Consider the following 15,874-nt stretch of genomic DNA (forward strand, 5'->3'; position numbering starts at 1 on the left):
TTAGGCAACAGCTGTTTTGTGTGTGCCAGGTTTTCTTGTCGGATTAACTGCGTTCGCATTGGAAGAAAGTGTCGCGAAACACAGCACATCGTGTTGACCGTTTCCAGTTAATCAGTCTTGCTGCAGAAGTTGTAAACCCATCGGAAAAAGGTGACAACTGATGCCTGAACCTTGTTTCTATACTTCGTAGCTATCAGCAGCCGTGCGCATTCCTTCGGCGTGTTGTTGATGCTCGATGTAGGCAAACGCCCACTTGAGCGTAAGCTGTAACTTTCGGTTTCCAGACACTAGATGACGTCACAGCCGGTTCTCGTCTACTGGCGGCCATTTCGAAGTCTCGTGTAGCAGACGAATTTGGCGGTTTTTGAAGAAAACGTTTTTAATTAAATCCCAATGATACAGCTACGAATAGGCGAATTTCTTTACATTTTTGGCATCTTCAGGTGCATTTCTCCAACATTCAGTCATCGGTTAGTGGTTCTAATAACCTTTAAATAAGTGTGGTCTGGTGCAATCGGCAGTCAACGATTCCGTCACTCAAGACAAACAATTAGTTGTCAGATCTTTGGAAAACATTACTTGCTTCCATTGTTCATTTTAAACAACAAGAGAAAATTGAGACACAGACATATCAAATTCTGCAGAATTTCCGGTAACCAACGAAGTAAAGAAGCGACACTTAAACTCTTTTATTCTCTTCACAACAAAGAAACATGCAGTAGTTTCAAGAAATTGTTGGATATTTTTTGCTGGGGAAAATTCAAAACACCAAATATTATTTCCGTAACACAATAGCTTCAAGCAAAAAGCTTCAAAAATTCAAACACCCAATATTCTCTCTGTAACAAGGAAAGATGCATTGAAAATCGTCTTCAAAAGTAGAACATGAAGTAACATTCACATTCTCAACACTGATGGAGGCAATTTTAGGAAGATGTGTAATAGCCTCCAAACGCAAAAAAACTGAAAACATCCATTTTTTCCATCACGAAAAAAAGCTGCATCATCTTCCAAAGAAGAACATAAAATCGGATGGAAAGTTCCATCGCTGGTGGTATTTTTGAAGGAGACATGCTTTGGAAGGGGTGGAGGGCAAGGACGTGTTTCCTGGTGCCACCCTCTGCTTCATGAAGATGTTTTTCATGGGAACCTTGGGCTTGCCGATTGCCATCTTCTTGTCCTGAAAGATATGAGGGTAATGTCAGATAAACTTTCCCCCCTTGAAGGTCACTTGCAGTTTGTCTCCCTAAAAGGTCAGTTAACTTTCCTCTCAACTGTCAGTTAAACTTTTATCCCATGAAGGTTAGTTGAACCCCCCCCCCCCCCCACCCCCCCAAAAAAAAATACACACAAAAATCAGAGGAAAATAAGAAAAAGTCGAACGTCATCAAAGACATTTATCAAAAAAATGAAAAACACCTCTGGGGATATCATACCCAGGAACTCTCATGTCAAATTTCATAAAGATCGGTCCAGTAGTTTAGTCTGAATCGCTCTACACACACACACACGCACGCACGCACGCACAGACACACACACATACACCACGACCCTCGTCTCGATTCCCCCCTCTACGTTAAAACATTTAGTCAAAACTTGACAAAATGTAAAAAAAGAAGGTTAGTTAATTTTCCCCCACTTGCGCTGTTAACGAGGGGATAAAATGATTGCTTTTTTACATTTAGTCAAGTTTTGACTAAATGTTTTAACATAGAGGGGGAATCGAAACGAGGGTCGTGGTGTATGTGTGTGTGTGTGTGTGTGTGTGTGTGTGTGTGTGTGTGTGTGTGTGTGTGTGTGTGCGTGTGTGTGCGAGCGTGTGTGCGTGTGTGTAGAGCGATTCAGACCAAACTACTGGACCGATCTTTATGAAATTTGACATGAGAGTTCCTGGGAATGATATCCCCGAACGTTTTTTCCTTTTTTTGATAAATACCTTTGATGACGTCATATCCGGCTTTTTGTAAAAGTTGAGGCGGCACTGTCACGCCCTCATTTTTCAATCAAATTGATTGAAATTTTGGCCAAGCAATCTTCGACAAAGGTCAGACTTCGGTATTGCATTTCAGCTTATTGGTTTTAAAATTAATTAATGACTTTAGTCATTAAAAATCTGAAAATTGTAAAAAAAAAAAGTTTTTTTCTAAAACGATCAAAATTTACGTTCACCTTATTCTTCATCATTTTCTGATTCCAAAAACATATAAATATGTTATATTTTGATTAAAAACAAGCTCTGAAAATTAAAAATATAAAAATTATGATCAAAATTAAATTTTCGAAATCAATTGAAAAACACTTTCATCTTATTCCTTGTCGGTTCCTGATTCCAAAAACATATAGATATGATATGTTTGGATTAAAAACACGCTCAGAAAGTTAAAACGAAGAGAGGTACAGAAAAGCGTGCTATCCTTCTCAGCGCAACTACTCCCCCGCTCTTCTTGTCAATTTCACTGCCTTTGCCATGAGCGGTGGACTGACGATGCTAGGAGTATACGGTCTTGCTGAAAAATTGCATTGCGTTCATTCTGTGAGTTCGACAGCTTGACTAAATGTTGTATTTTCGCCTTACGCGACTTGTTTTATTTGAGCAGAAAACCATCATAGTCAGAGGGGGACAATGCCCAAGCTTCAGCAACAGTCTCTTTTGCCAAGGCCAGTTTTCAGTAGGCCTGAGCAGACTTGTAATGTCAGTATTGTAGACATATTCTGTTCTACTTTGATAAATAAGCAGCCTTCAGTAGAGTGGAAACACGCACAGCGTGTAACTGGACAGCGGTACAGTGGAACACACCCGTTCAAGACAGTCTAATTTAAGACCCCCCCACCCCCCTCTTCAGACTTTGGTTTCTCAGATGTTCTGTTCATAACCTAGTTCAATTTACCTCAACTTTAAGACTCCCTCCAATTTTTGACTTGATTTATTCAGAGTTGTGGAAGTCTTACAAGAGGGGTTTCACTGTACTTCGATTGTTGCTGTCAGAGTTTACTGTTTCACTGTACTTCGATTGTTGCTGTCAGAGTTTACTGTTTCACTGTACTTCGATTGTTGCTGTCAGAGTTTACTGTTTCACTGTACTTCGATTGTTGCTGTCAGAGTTTACTGTTTCACTGTACTTCGATTGTTGATGTCAGAGTTTACTGTTTCACTGTACTTCGATTGTTGCTGTCAGAGTTTACTGTTTCACTGTACTTCGATTGTTGCTGTCAGAGTTTACTGTTTCACTGTACTTCGATTGTTGCTGTCAGAGTTTACTGTTTCACTGTACTTCGATTGTTGCTGTCAGAGTTTACTGTTTCACTGTACTTCGATTGTTGCTGTCAGAGTTTACTGTTTCACTGTACTTCGATTGTTGCTGTCAGAGTTTACTGTTTCACTGTACTTCGATTGTTGCCGTCAGAGTTTACTGTTTCACTGTACTTCGATTGTTGCTGTCAGAGTTTACTGTTTCACTGTACTTCGATTGTTGCTGTCAGAGTTTACTGTTTCACTGTACTTCGATTGTTGCTGTCAGAGTTTACTGTTTCACTGTACTTCGATTGTTGCTGTCAGAGTTTACTGTTTCACTGTACTTCGATTGTTGCTGTCAGAGTTTACTGTTTCACTGTACTTCGATTGTTGCTGTCAGAGTTTACTGTTTCACGCACACGTCTGTTTAGAATTAACAGAGAACTAATAAGACGTAAACGGTAGACAAGTGGTCAAGAAATTAGCAAATAGGTCCTGTTTTGGTTAAAACAGATGGTCATTTCAAGACAGAAAAAGTACAGGTAGTTTGAAATTGTAAAGGAAATAGAAGACCAAGACACCAGTTTCAGAACTTTGTAGATAAAGGTACTTAAAACAGACGATATCAGAGAAACATTCCATATCAGTCATACTGCATTTACTTGTGTAAATCAACGGTTGAAATGTCTTTAGTTTGCTGCTTGCAGCACGTAAGATATCACGTTATTCATAAACATGTTCTTGAACAAAGCTGTCATGTACATTCTAAAGGAAAGGTTGTAAAGACAGCTCTTAAATTGCACAAGACACTGCATAATGCGGCTACACTGCTTAGGACACAACTGAAAAATAATGTGTTCAATAGGCACACAATCATTTTGCTATTCAACTACACTACACACATGAAGCCACAGTAAGAAGTGCATTCCAATTTAGACAAAAACAACATTGAAAAGAAAAATAACTGCCAACAAAATAATAATTTTCTTCATGCTCAACAAAACGATTTACTAAAAATTATGCAAACTCTGCCAACTGATAAAAAAAAAACTACAGAAGAAAGAGAATAGAAGGCATAAGAGTTTCAAACATTAGAATTAGAGAGTCTAACATAAGAACTGAAGAACCCATAACTTCCTGAAAAATGAATTAGAAACACACACAGAGCAAAGTGAGAAAAAAACGGTTGTCAAAAGATGAGCTAGAATTCAATTTCAAATAAGGTGCAGACAATACACATTAATTTTTGTCTTACTGCTTGAACAGTTTGTTGACTAGACCTGTGATTCTTCCTAAAAGTAGGAAAGATAAACACATAATTTCAACATTTCTGTAAAAAAAATCCAATAAACACCCCAATCATACAGAAAGGTATAATCCTATTGCAGCATACTTATTCGCATTTCATGGAAAGTATGTGAACGACCTCCAGGTATGAAACTGTTCACAGAGTAAGGATACCAGCATAGCCAAAGATAATTACCTGGCTTGGAAATGAACAAATCCAAAAACATCAAGTATGCTGCGATATGAAATATGATTCATTCGCTTGCGGTTTACCAACAAGCGGCCGAAAACTCAACCAAGCTAAGTTCTTGTTACTTATTGTTTGTCTGTGCACTTAAAAGACCGTTGGGTCGACATATTTGTGATTGTAACGTATTGTTTTGTCAATAACAAACGTTCCAACAAATTACCTTTCTGGATTTTTTTATTTGGAAATGAACAACTAACGATTCCAAGAAAGGGTAGCCTATCGGAATATAGACATTTCTGAACAATGCCGTTTGAAATCGTCAAAGCTCTTGGATGCTTAATGTTTTAGAAGAAGAGACAGTGACAAAAGGTCAGGTGTCATGTCTACTGTCCCGAATGACACACGATTGCTGACATTTCACCATTGCCAAAAGAATAAACATATAAGAAATAGGTAGAACATGAATGTGAAAACTGACTTTGATTGTTGATCAGTATGTTCTATACCACTAACAAATAATCTACTTACGCATAGCTGTTTGGCAAATGTATGTTGCATGGGACACACTGACATGAAAGTGGAAGATGTTTTCCCTCTAGAGAAACTACATATCAAGTTACAATTTTTGTGCTCTTCCATTCCAGTTGGCAATCAATTGTTAACGCATGTTATTAGAAAAAATAGAACGAAAACGAAAGCTAGAATGAAAAATGTACTGGTGATGTCATTTGGGACATACTGACATGAAAACGTCACCTTTTGTCATTGTCTCAGAATCAAACATTACCAAAACAAACATTAAAGACGAAAACATAATTTCATCTTCAAGGCAATTTGTAAGTTGTCAGAAACCTACAGGATTAAGCCACCCTAAAAACTCACGCAATTTATAATCGAGTCGGAAGAGAAGACTTTGGATAGCTCTCGGGAGCACTATGTTTTGAAAAAAATGCAAAACACCCACCCAAGTAGATTTATATACTTCAGCCCTTTCCCCCCAGTGGAGCATAAACCATTTTCAACACTTCTCACTCGCACGTGATTCTGGGCTGCTGTTCTGATCAGCTTGATTTATATATAAGGTAATGCAAAGGTAAAGGTAGTCTATAAACCATGTTTGGTCCCAGAGGAGCGACGTACTTCTCTCGGGCCAGCTTTATGAGGGCGGTGTTCACTCCTCTCCCTCGCAGACTTTTGCCTTCATAGGGTATAGGGTCAGGTACCCGTTTCTAGATTTGTGGACTGGACAGAGGTCGGACAAATCGGGTACAGTGGACGCCGCTTAATAAAACCGCGGTTAATAGAGCCAGCCGCTTATAAAAGCCGATTTCAGACGGTCCGGATTTATCACAATATCTTATGTATTAGAAAAAGCCGGTTAATGAACCCAACCCGCCGCTTAGTAAAGCCAGTTTTCTCAAAGAAATCACGTAGTTTGTGACTAAAACTCACATTATCTTGTTCTTGTAATCGCTCAAGTCATAAGCCTATTTATGTCCACGCTCACGTGTATCACGAAGTAACCGAGTTCAGAAAAGAATGTCAGTCAATAAAAACCGCACGTGTTGAGTTCATACATTGTGTAGCTTTGATCGCATGTTGTGTTCATGACTAAATTAAACGACCCGCCTTCGATCTGGTCTGGAAAGTCGTGGTCACCGCATGGAAGAATTTAGACCATTCGCAGACTCAGTGAGAGAACTGATGTGGAAGACGACCAACAAACACACACTCATAAAATCGTTCTTCTCTGCCGAGTAATGATTCGTGACGGTGACAGTGAAATTATTGATGTACCGAAGTGATCAAAGTACACGTACATGTACATAATTAAAACAAAAGTTCAACATCCTTCGTGAAGTTTTGTTTAGATTCAAACAAGTGTAAATGACGAAAGAAAGTGACTGAGTGACGTAAACAAAAGAGAAGGTTTTTTTTCCGAAAATGACGTGTTCCTGGATCGCCGGTTAATAAATCCGCCGCTTATTAAAGCCATTTTTCGTCGGTCCCGAAGTGGCTTAATTAAGCGGCGACCACGGTATTTGAATTTGTCCCAGGTCGGGATCGAACCGACGACCTCCAGCGTGAGAGGCAAGCGCTCTAACCACTGAGCCACTCCGGCATTCGCACGCTATTCTATCATTTTAATTCAAGCCTGCCCACAGCCTAGCAAACAAAACAGGGCACACGCAGGTGTACTACGGGCTGGATCTACCCTGTAAATGTACCTTTTTTCTCCAGAAAAGACCCAGAATACCCTTTTTCAAATTCCCCCGAAAGCGGCGTATGGCTGCCTAAATGGCGGGGTAAAAGCGGTCGTACACGTAAAAGCCGTGGGAATTTCAGCCCATGAACGAAACAAACACCCTTTCAAATGCTAAACTTCAACAGCATCTGGGGGCCCCCGCGTGGCCAGCCCCTGTATCCCTGCCTCATTTTTGAAGCCCCTCCCTTTCAAACAGGCCTGATACGCTATTATTTTCAATCAATTAAGCCTGCCCACAGACTAGCAAAAAAATAAATAAATAAACAGGAGCACACGCAGGTGTACTGACCGGCAAAGGCATGGGCTTGGCCGTCTCCTTGGAGGCCGGCTTGCTGGGATTGTCGATGAACTTCCACGCCCTCTGGCTCTGGTCCCTTGCCTTGTTGCCAGCCTCTGTGCTCTTCTGTATACTCACGCCGAAGATTTCTTCGTGGAACCGGTTGGCATCCTGTAGGTAAAGAAGGGCAAAAATAGTTAAGCAATGAAGAAGACAGCAATGAAAATAGTACTCATTGGATAGAAAAATGCACAAGTAACAACGACTGACCGGTTTCTACCTCCTGGTTTTTGTCAACAACAAAAATGACAAAACACATTGCTAACATATTCTAAAATTAAAAGAAAATAAGTTTGATTTTATTACTGGCCATATAAAATTTCATCTCACACGGCATCACTGCAGAGCGCCTAGAACTGTACCCACGGAATATGCGCGATATAAGCCTCATTGATTGATTGAGAAGTGCACAAAAAAGGCAAGAGTGAATACTATCACTCACAACAGAACAAGAACATCCTTCATTCGACGTACATTCTTATACTGTTGTAGACGTCTACCATGTCCTCTAGGAGACAATTTACTTTTGTAATACCAAGGTTACTTGTCTTGATTTTTTCTTGCGGCTAGATTAGACTCGTGCATGTTATAATTCCTTCAAAACTCTACAATCACGAACATCAACAGTTGGCTTGAAAAGCAAGAGATTGAATATTCCTGGACAACCAGTCCCCAGCAAAATTTAGATTTGTCTACCGTACCTTCAGTTCCAGGACAAAGTTTTTGGCATCCTCTGGCTTCATGCCTCCGTAGTGTGCAAGGATTTGTTCCAGGGTCTTTGTGACGTCATTGGCCATGGACACGTCACCACAGACGTAGAAGTGGCCGCCGCGTTTAACAACTGACTCGTAGGTCATCGCTGCGTTCTTGAAGAGAATGTCTTGGACGTACACCTGAAGCGTAAAGAACAGAAATATTAGGATGGTAGGCTACATCTTGTTTGGTCGTTTCCTCAAGAACACAGGCACAGAATTCAATGCTCACGAATATTAACAGAGGCTGTCAGAAACACGACACTGACAAGAATAAGCAACGTGTAAAGTAACCATAGTCATTACCTTTGCCACTCTCTTAGCTGACATCTTAAGAAAAGTGTTATTGCCTTTGTAACCAAGTGCAAATACACTCAAATAACGCTTGGGGGCAAAAGCAACAAGAGTGAGTTTACTCGTAGTTAAAAGCCTATAAACAAATTGTTAGTTCACACACACACACACACACACACACACACACACACACACACACACACACACACACACACACACACACACACACCCTACAGTACTACCTTTGGCTGTCCTGCTTCCCTGGACAGGGACACGAAATAGTCTGTGAGGACGTTCTCAGCCTTCATCTGGCATAGCTCATCCTTGTAGATGTTGTCAATGTTGTTCTTACGGCAGCCGAAGTACAGATACATCTCGCCCCAGCCTTTCCTCTCGCCGTCTGAGGAAGAAAGGGACACTGATGTTACTTGTATCCCGAGAAGAACTTACATCGTGTGCAAAGACTAGGTACCCGCGCTTACAGTAATGCAAGATTGTTGACTAAAGGTTTCCGTAACTTATTGCCGTTTTCGAAGGTCACCCGGCAATAAAGGAACGCAAGCCATTAATTATCCCATGGCAAAGCATTCTGAAGGAACAAAGCCAGTGACCAAACGGCAAAGCATTCTGAAAGAACAAAGCCATTGACCAAACGGCAAAGCATTCTGAAGGAACAAAGCCAGTGACCAAACGGCAAAGTATTCTGAAGGAACAGAGCCATTGACCAAACGACAAAGCATTCTGAAGGAACAAAGCCACTGACCAAACGACAAAGCATTCTGAAGGAACACAGCCACTGACCAAACGACAAAGCATTCTGAAGGAACACGGCCACTGACCAAACGGCAAAGCATTCTGAAGGAACAAAGCAAGCCACTGACCAAACGGCAAAGCATTCTGAAGGAACAAAGCCACTGACCAAACGGCAAAGCATTCTGAAGGAACAAAGCCACTGACCAAACGGCAAAGCATTCTGAAGGAACACAGCCACTGACCAAACAGCAAAACATTCTGAAGGAACAAAGCCACTGACTAAACGGCAAAGCATTCTGAAGGAACAAAGCCACCGACCAAACGGCAAAGCATTCTGAAGGAACAAAGCCACTGACCAAACGGCAAAGCATTCTGAAGGAACAAAGCCACTGACCAAACAGCAAAGCCTTCTGAAGGTACAAAGCCACTGACCAAACGACAAAGCAATCTGAAAGAACAAAGCCACTGACCAAACGGCAAAGCATTCTGAAGGAACAGAGCCACTGACCAAACGGCAAAGCAATGAGTTCCACCTGCCTACCAGCAATTTAGCAAGTCAACCAAACACTAATTTAGAAGTAATCAAAGTTGGTTTGTAATGATTCCCTGCAGAGCGGTCTACTTGTGACCAGTGTCATAGGGAAGGGGTGTCACGAAACGAAAGGTATAAGCGATAAACAAACTGGGATCACTCACTCACATACAAAGTTAGCAAACATAAATGTGACCCTCCACCACGAAATGAGTCGCATGTCACCTCGCGCGGTTCTGCGCTTGGCTTGATATAAGTCCGGAGAGTGTATGGTAACAGCGTGAGGGTCACCTTAGTCACAGGCTTATAACTCAAACAGTTTTCGCTCTTTTCTAAAACGGGTTTCACCACTGGATAGAGCATAAAAAACTCTTTATGAAAATGTAAAAATATGAAAATCATGCAAAGGTGACATGCGACTCATTTCGTGGTGGAGGGTCACAAATCATTACTGCAATAATGACAACACGCTTTCATCTGTTTCGTATGAATCGGCTCGGAAATAGATTTGAATAATCCACGTCCAACATTTATCTTATATCTGTTTGGACAAAGAGACAGTGACGGAGGGGTTGTCAGGGAGAGACTCGCACAAACTCATGTAAGAGAAGTTTTGAACACATTAGCAATATCAATAACTCACGGGAAGGCACTGGGTTCATCTCCCGGTCAACCTTGCGCTGCTGCCAGAAACTCCTGAAGGGCGCAATGCCTGTTCCCGGGCCCACCATGATCACCGGCAGTGTCTGGTCCTCAGGGAGATGGAACGAGGGGGCCCTGGAACATGTATACTTGTACTTGTACTTGTACTTGTACTTGTTAGATGTTTGAGGCCAGTTAGGCCTGTTCATCCTTCTGTGGTCGTTTTCGTAGTAACCTTAGCAACTTTGGCATGCATGGTGGGATCAGCCTAGTTACTAGCTAGTTACTAGTAGCACTCAGGATCAAACACAGAGGGGAGATCTTTCCAGTGGGCGTCCAACCTGGCCTTAAAGGCATTCACAGATGGTGCCGTCACGACCTGGTCTGGCAGGCTATTCCACGTGTTCACAACTCTCTCGCTGAAGAAGTTGCCTCGGACATTGAGTCTGTAGCGGGGCTTGCTTAGCTTCAGGGTACTGCCTCGGGTGTCTCTACCAGCGAAGAAAGAGAACTGTGGCCGCTCTGTCTTGTAGAAACCATGAAGGTACTTGTAGACTTCAATCATGTCCCCCCTCTTGCGACGATGCTCTAGACAAGGAAGCTTCAAAGTGGCCAGCCGTTCACTGTAGGGTTTGTCTTTCAGCGAGCTTATAAGCTTGGTTGCCCTTCGTTGCACGCGCTCCACCTCCTGACAAAGTGTCTTGTGTTGCGGCTGCCAGACTGCGTGGCCATATTCGAGAATAGGACGGACAAGTGACTTGTAGAGCTGCAGGAAAACTTCTACTGTGAGGTAGTCGAAGGAACGCCTGATGACCCCCATGACTCTGTTGGCTTTTGCTGCTGAAAGGGCGACATGCTTGTTGAAGCTCAGGTTGTTGTCCACATAGACCCCCAGGTCCTTCTCGAAATCGCTCTCCTCTAGTGCAATACTGCGAGCTTCACCTGACGCGTCCGTCCCTGTCATGTAGTAGATAGCTTCTGACCTCTTATTTCCCAGCTTCAGGACATGACATTTCTCCGGGTGAAAATTCATCAGCCACTGTTGGGACCAGTCCTGGAGGCTATCCAAGTCTTTCTGCAGGGTTTGTGGGGCTCCCTCAACGTCACTTCTGGTGTAGACCTTAGTGTCATCAGCGAAGATCCGGACATAGTTGGCGACAACGTTCGGCAGATCGTTGATGTAAAGTACGAATAGCATGGGTCCTAAAACACTTCCCTGGGGGATACCACTCGTCACTTCGGCCTCTGATGACTGAACTCCATTCACGACCACACACTGTCGTCTTTCGCTCAGAAAGTCCGCAATCCAGGCCAGGATCCTTCCGCCGATACCGTGTGCTTCAGTCTTCAGGACAAGGCGTCTGTGTGGCACGCTATCAAAGGCTTTCTTGAAATCCATGTACACAGCATCAACCGTTCCGCCTTCGTCAAGAATCTGGGTCCATGAGTCTAGAACATCTAGTAGCTGAGTGACGCAAGAGCGGCCTTGGACAAACCCATGCTGCTTATCTGTGATGAGGTCGTTCTCCTGTAGGTGTTTGATGAGCTGCTCACGAACTAGAGTCTCCATGACCTTACACAGGATGCACGTGAGGCTGACCGGCCTGTAGTTGTTGGCGGAGAGTTTGCTGCCCTTCTTGAAAATGGGTGTCACGCGTGCATGTCGCCATTCCTCGGGTATCCTGCCCTCGTCGAGAGACTTCCTGAAGAGCATCGCTACCGGTTCGGCTAGAGCATCTGCTGCCTTGCTTAGAAGAAGTGGACTCAACCCATCTGGACCAGGTGCTTTCCCTGCCTGCAGACCCTCAAGCAGCTTTTTCACTTTCTCTGATGTGACTTCAAAGTCACGGAGTTCTGATGTGAAGTTGTATTCTGGTGGATCTGGAAGGTCGCCGTCAGCCTCTGCCGTAAAGACGCTTTTGAAAAATGCGTTAAGTACCTCTGCTTTTTCCTGATCGGATGTGGTTTTGGTGCCGTCTTCCTTTTTGAGGTCCGCTATTCCTGTTTTCGTCTTGGTTTTGTTCTTGACGTATGACCAAAAAGCCTTTGGGTTTCGTTTTGCCTGTTTTGCCACTGTCTGTTCTAGCAGTCGTTGTGCCTTTCTACAAGCCCGCCTTGCCTGATTTCTGACTTTACAGTACTCCTGATACACTTTGCCATCTCTCGATTCCAACCACTTTCTAAACAACTTGTGTTTTTTCCGTACTGTTCTCAGGGTACCTTTATCCATCCATTTCTTTGTAGATCTGCCACTGAAACGGGTCACCGGAACATGCCTCTCTACGGCCGTCTGTATCCTCTCTCTCAGCTTCTTCCATGTGTCGTCCACTGACAAGTTGGAAAACTCATTCTCCCAGTTTACCTTCTTCAGGTACTCGTTGATAGCAGCAAAATCAGCCTTTGAGTAGTTGGGTCGCTCCGTTCCCTCGCTGTCCTTCCGGAACCATGCCAGTTTGACGTTTAGAGTAACGTGGTCACTCTTTCCTAACCCCGCCAGTGTGGAGACCTCTTGAACGATATCCTCTCTGTTGCTGAGCACCAAGTCCACGAGACTGGGTTCCTGACCCTCTCTGAAACGTGTGCAACCCCTCTGATGCTGGGTGAGAAAAGCGTCTTTGTATGTGCGCAGAAACTGTGATGCCGGGTGATTTTGTCCTACCGTGCTTATCTCTTGGTTCCAGTCGATCTGTGGGTAATTAAAGTCCCCCAAAATCAACAAGTGCTCGGGCTTATCCTCCACTGCTTTCATCAGTAGTTCGTTCAGCTTTGTAGCATTATCCAGGCTGCTATTAGGACTTCTATACACTAGCCCTATCCTTAAGACGTCTCCACTCTCAGGCTGGCATTCCACAAAAATGGCTTCTTGGAAATCACTGTTCAAATGCTCACATAAGGCAGGTTTCATGCTCGTCTTCACATACAAAGCTATCCCTCTCCCCTCTTTCTCCATGTTGTGGAAAAGTTCAAACCCCTCCACTGCTATCTCACACTCCTGGACATCGTACCTGCTTCTTTTCGGCTTCACTTCAGTGATAGCTATCACGTCAGGCTCATGTAGTTCAATCATTGACTGAAGCTCTGCTCTCTTGTTCATCAAACTATCCGAGTTGGTGTATATACATGAGCAAGAAAACTGTGAATTCTTGTCTTTGTGCTGCTTAAAAACAGGTTTAAAATTATTTACATTCGAAGGCCCCTTCTTTCTCAGGCTGGGTGTTCCTGGTCTGGCTGCCGGAGGGCGTACTTCCCTACGTTCACGACCTGGCCTTGTCTTCTCACCCAGTGTGCGTTGTCGTCCCCCGATGCCTTAGACTCATTCTGCTTTTGTTTCAACTCTTTGAAAAGCTCCTCTTCTTGTTTTCTTTCTTGCGGTGTCATATCTTTTCTCAGCGAAACCGTAGCAAAAAGGCGACCATCTTCCCCTTCTTCGTCCGGTTTTCCTTCACGTCTAGCCTTGTTAAAGGCCCTGAGCACTTCATCTCTTGCTGCTTGACTTTGGAGGGAGACCCTGATAGGCCTGTTCTTGCTTCCTTGATCTGCATTGGCTTGTTTAGGGCCCCTCAGCCTTCTTATGTCAACTTATACGTAGTCAATGTGTGATCTGGTTCTACATTGGACACTGCCAAGTTCTAATCAGTACATATATTTAAAGTTCAAGCAGAAACACTAAACCCCTATAAACATTTACTTGGCAATAAGAAATCAGCGCTACGCTACCGAACTGGAAACAATATGACCCAGGCTGTCTTTGAAGGTTTCAATGTAGACTTACGTATGAACTGCAGACCTGGGAACCCCTGTTTTGCATTTAGAGCATTCTCAAAGAAACTTGGCGTATTTTCAGAAAAATGAGTGTTCTCCACACATCATTCAAACCTCCCAAATACTGGGTCGGCTTCAAGATGCGCTTGTAAAGAAAAGTAGTCTATGAATTTGTTTGATCGTATTTATTTTCCACCGACCGTACTGATCGTATTTTAGACAATCAAGTGTACAAAATACGGCGAAATCGTATGGGTTCCCAGGTCTGGAACTGTATAATTCAATTGGTCTGATATTTCTGATATTTACCAGGGACGGTCGTCTGTACGTGACACAAATATCACATAATTTGATTTTCAGATAACTTATCAAAGCGAATTTTAAGATTCAGTTCGGTGGTTTTGGTTTCAAACTTAATTCTTCGAAACTATGGCGTAACCCAATTGATGGTGAGCTGTAGGATAGTAATTATGAGAGTCTAATGACGAAGCATAACTCACGCTCTGACAGCGCAGGGGACGATAGCACCGATGTCACAGCGGTTGAGCCAGCTTGAACACACGCCTTCATGCTCTGGACCTGCACCGTCTGCACACATAGCAACAATCAAAGTGTTGGTTAGTAATCAAAAGCACACAGTAGCTGCTAAACGACAGATTGCAAGAGTGAAGGACCAGAAAACACAACCCACCTTCTCTGAACAGTCATTGTCATTGTAAGCTGATCAACTTATTCTAATCCTAAAGCCAATACTTGCTGAAGATCGTCGGCAAACTCAGCAAGGCTGATGATATCCAGTGCATCGGCAAGTTGAATAATGATGGGACTCGGTCTTGAATTGTGTATTCATGACAAGGAAGCACCCACCGCCCACCGCCCACCGCCCACCGCGCACTACTCAAATTCATTTAGCCCATAATTAAGTCCATAACCGACATTGTGTTCTGTGGTTGACGAAGCCGATGGCGGATTGGATCTCACCCACACACTCCATGGGGCATGAGCTGATGCTGTAGAAGCGTTGCTGTTATCCGTCTCTCTCACTCTTGCTTTCTAGCCCCAACAACAACAACAACCACATGAACATGAAGCACTCACTCTGTGTTATGTACTTGACGACGGTCATGGTGGCGTGGATCTCACCCACACACTCCATGGGGGACGAGCTGATGCTGTACTAGAAGCGTTGCTGTTATCTATTCATCCCGAACCTTGCCCTTCCATCCCCAACAACTACACCGACAGCTACAACAACCACTTACTCTGTGTTCTGTACTTGACGACGGCCATAGTGGCGTGGATCTCACCCACACACTCCATGGGGGACGAGCTGATGCTGTAGAAGCGTTGCTGTTATCTATTCATCCCGAACCTTGCCCTTCCATCCCCAACAACTACACCGACAGCTACAACAACCACTTACTCTGTGTTCTGTACTTGACGACGGCCATAGTGGCGTGGATCTCACCCACACACTCCATGGGGGACGAGCTGATGCTGTAGAAGCGTTGCTGCAGCAGGGGGAGCTGCGTCATGAGGAGGGAGGGGGGAACCTTGAGGGACGGGAACTGGTCCAGCACCTCCAGCATGTTGGGGAACAGGTCGTAGCGCCAGTCCCCGTACGCCTTGGAGTCCTGAGGGAAATCACAAGGGTAAGGTAAGGTTCGGCGCTACCCAGCTAGTTTCATACATAGTTTGCAGTGGCATCAACTCATGGACAGGATTAAGACACGAAGAGGGTCGAACCTACTGTTGAAAAATAAACGATCTCGAAGTCCCTCAGCATTTTTTATGTAATGTTTAAGGTATAAAACTCGTAAGTTCTTC

At 43.6% G+C, this 15,874-nt stretch overlaps 1 protein-coding gene and 1 non-coding gene across 2 annotated transcripts in view; both read right to left on the bottom strand.

Moving 5' to 3' along the window:
* Positions 1-532: 532 nt before the first annotated feature.
* Positions 533-15,874, bottom strand: part of LOC138975079 (nitric oxide synthase-like) — a 115,365-nt gene continuing 100,023 nt past the window's right edge. The window contains exons 20-26 of the mRNA XM_070347730.1: positions 15,471-15,681; positions 14,548-14,635; positions 10,287-10,420; positions 8,601-8,758; positions 8,014-8,205; positions 7,265-7,423; positions 533-1,180 (exon numbers count right to left, since the gene is read on the bottom strand). Of these exons, the coding sequence (XP_070203831.1) occupies positions 1,004-1,180; positions 7,265-7,423; positions 8,014-8,205; positions 8,601-8,758; positions 10,287-10,420; positions 14,548-14,635; positions 15,471-15,681 (1,119 nt within the window). The 3' untranslated portion in view covers positions 533-1,003. The remainder of the gene's footprint in view (positions 1,181-7,264; positions 7,424-8,013; positions 8,206-8,600; positions 8,759-10,286; positions 10,421-14,547; positions 14,636-15,470; positions 15,682-15,874) is intronic.
* On the bottom strand, positions 6,759-6,831 carry Trnae-cuc (transfer RNA glutamic acid (anticodon CUC)). Its single transcript has one exon. It is a non-coding gene; the product is annotated as a tRNA-Glu (tRNA).

Source organism: Littorina saxatilis, linkage group LG9 (assembly GCF_037325665.1).
Source record: "Littorina saxatilis isolate snail1 linkage group LG9, US_GU_Lsax_2.0, whole genome shotgun sequence".
Taxonomy (NCBI): domain Eukaryota; kingdom Metazoa; phylum Mollusca; class Gastropoda; order Littorinimorpha; family Littorinidae; genus Littorina; species Littorina saxatilis.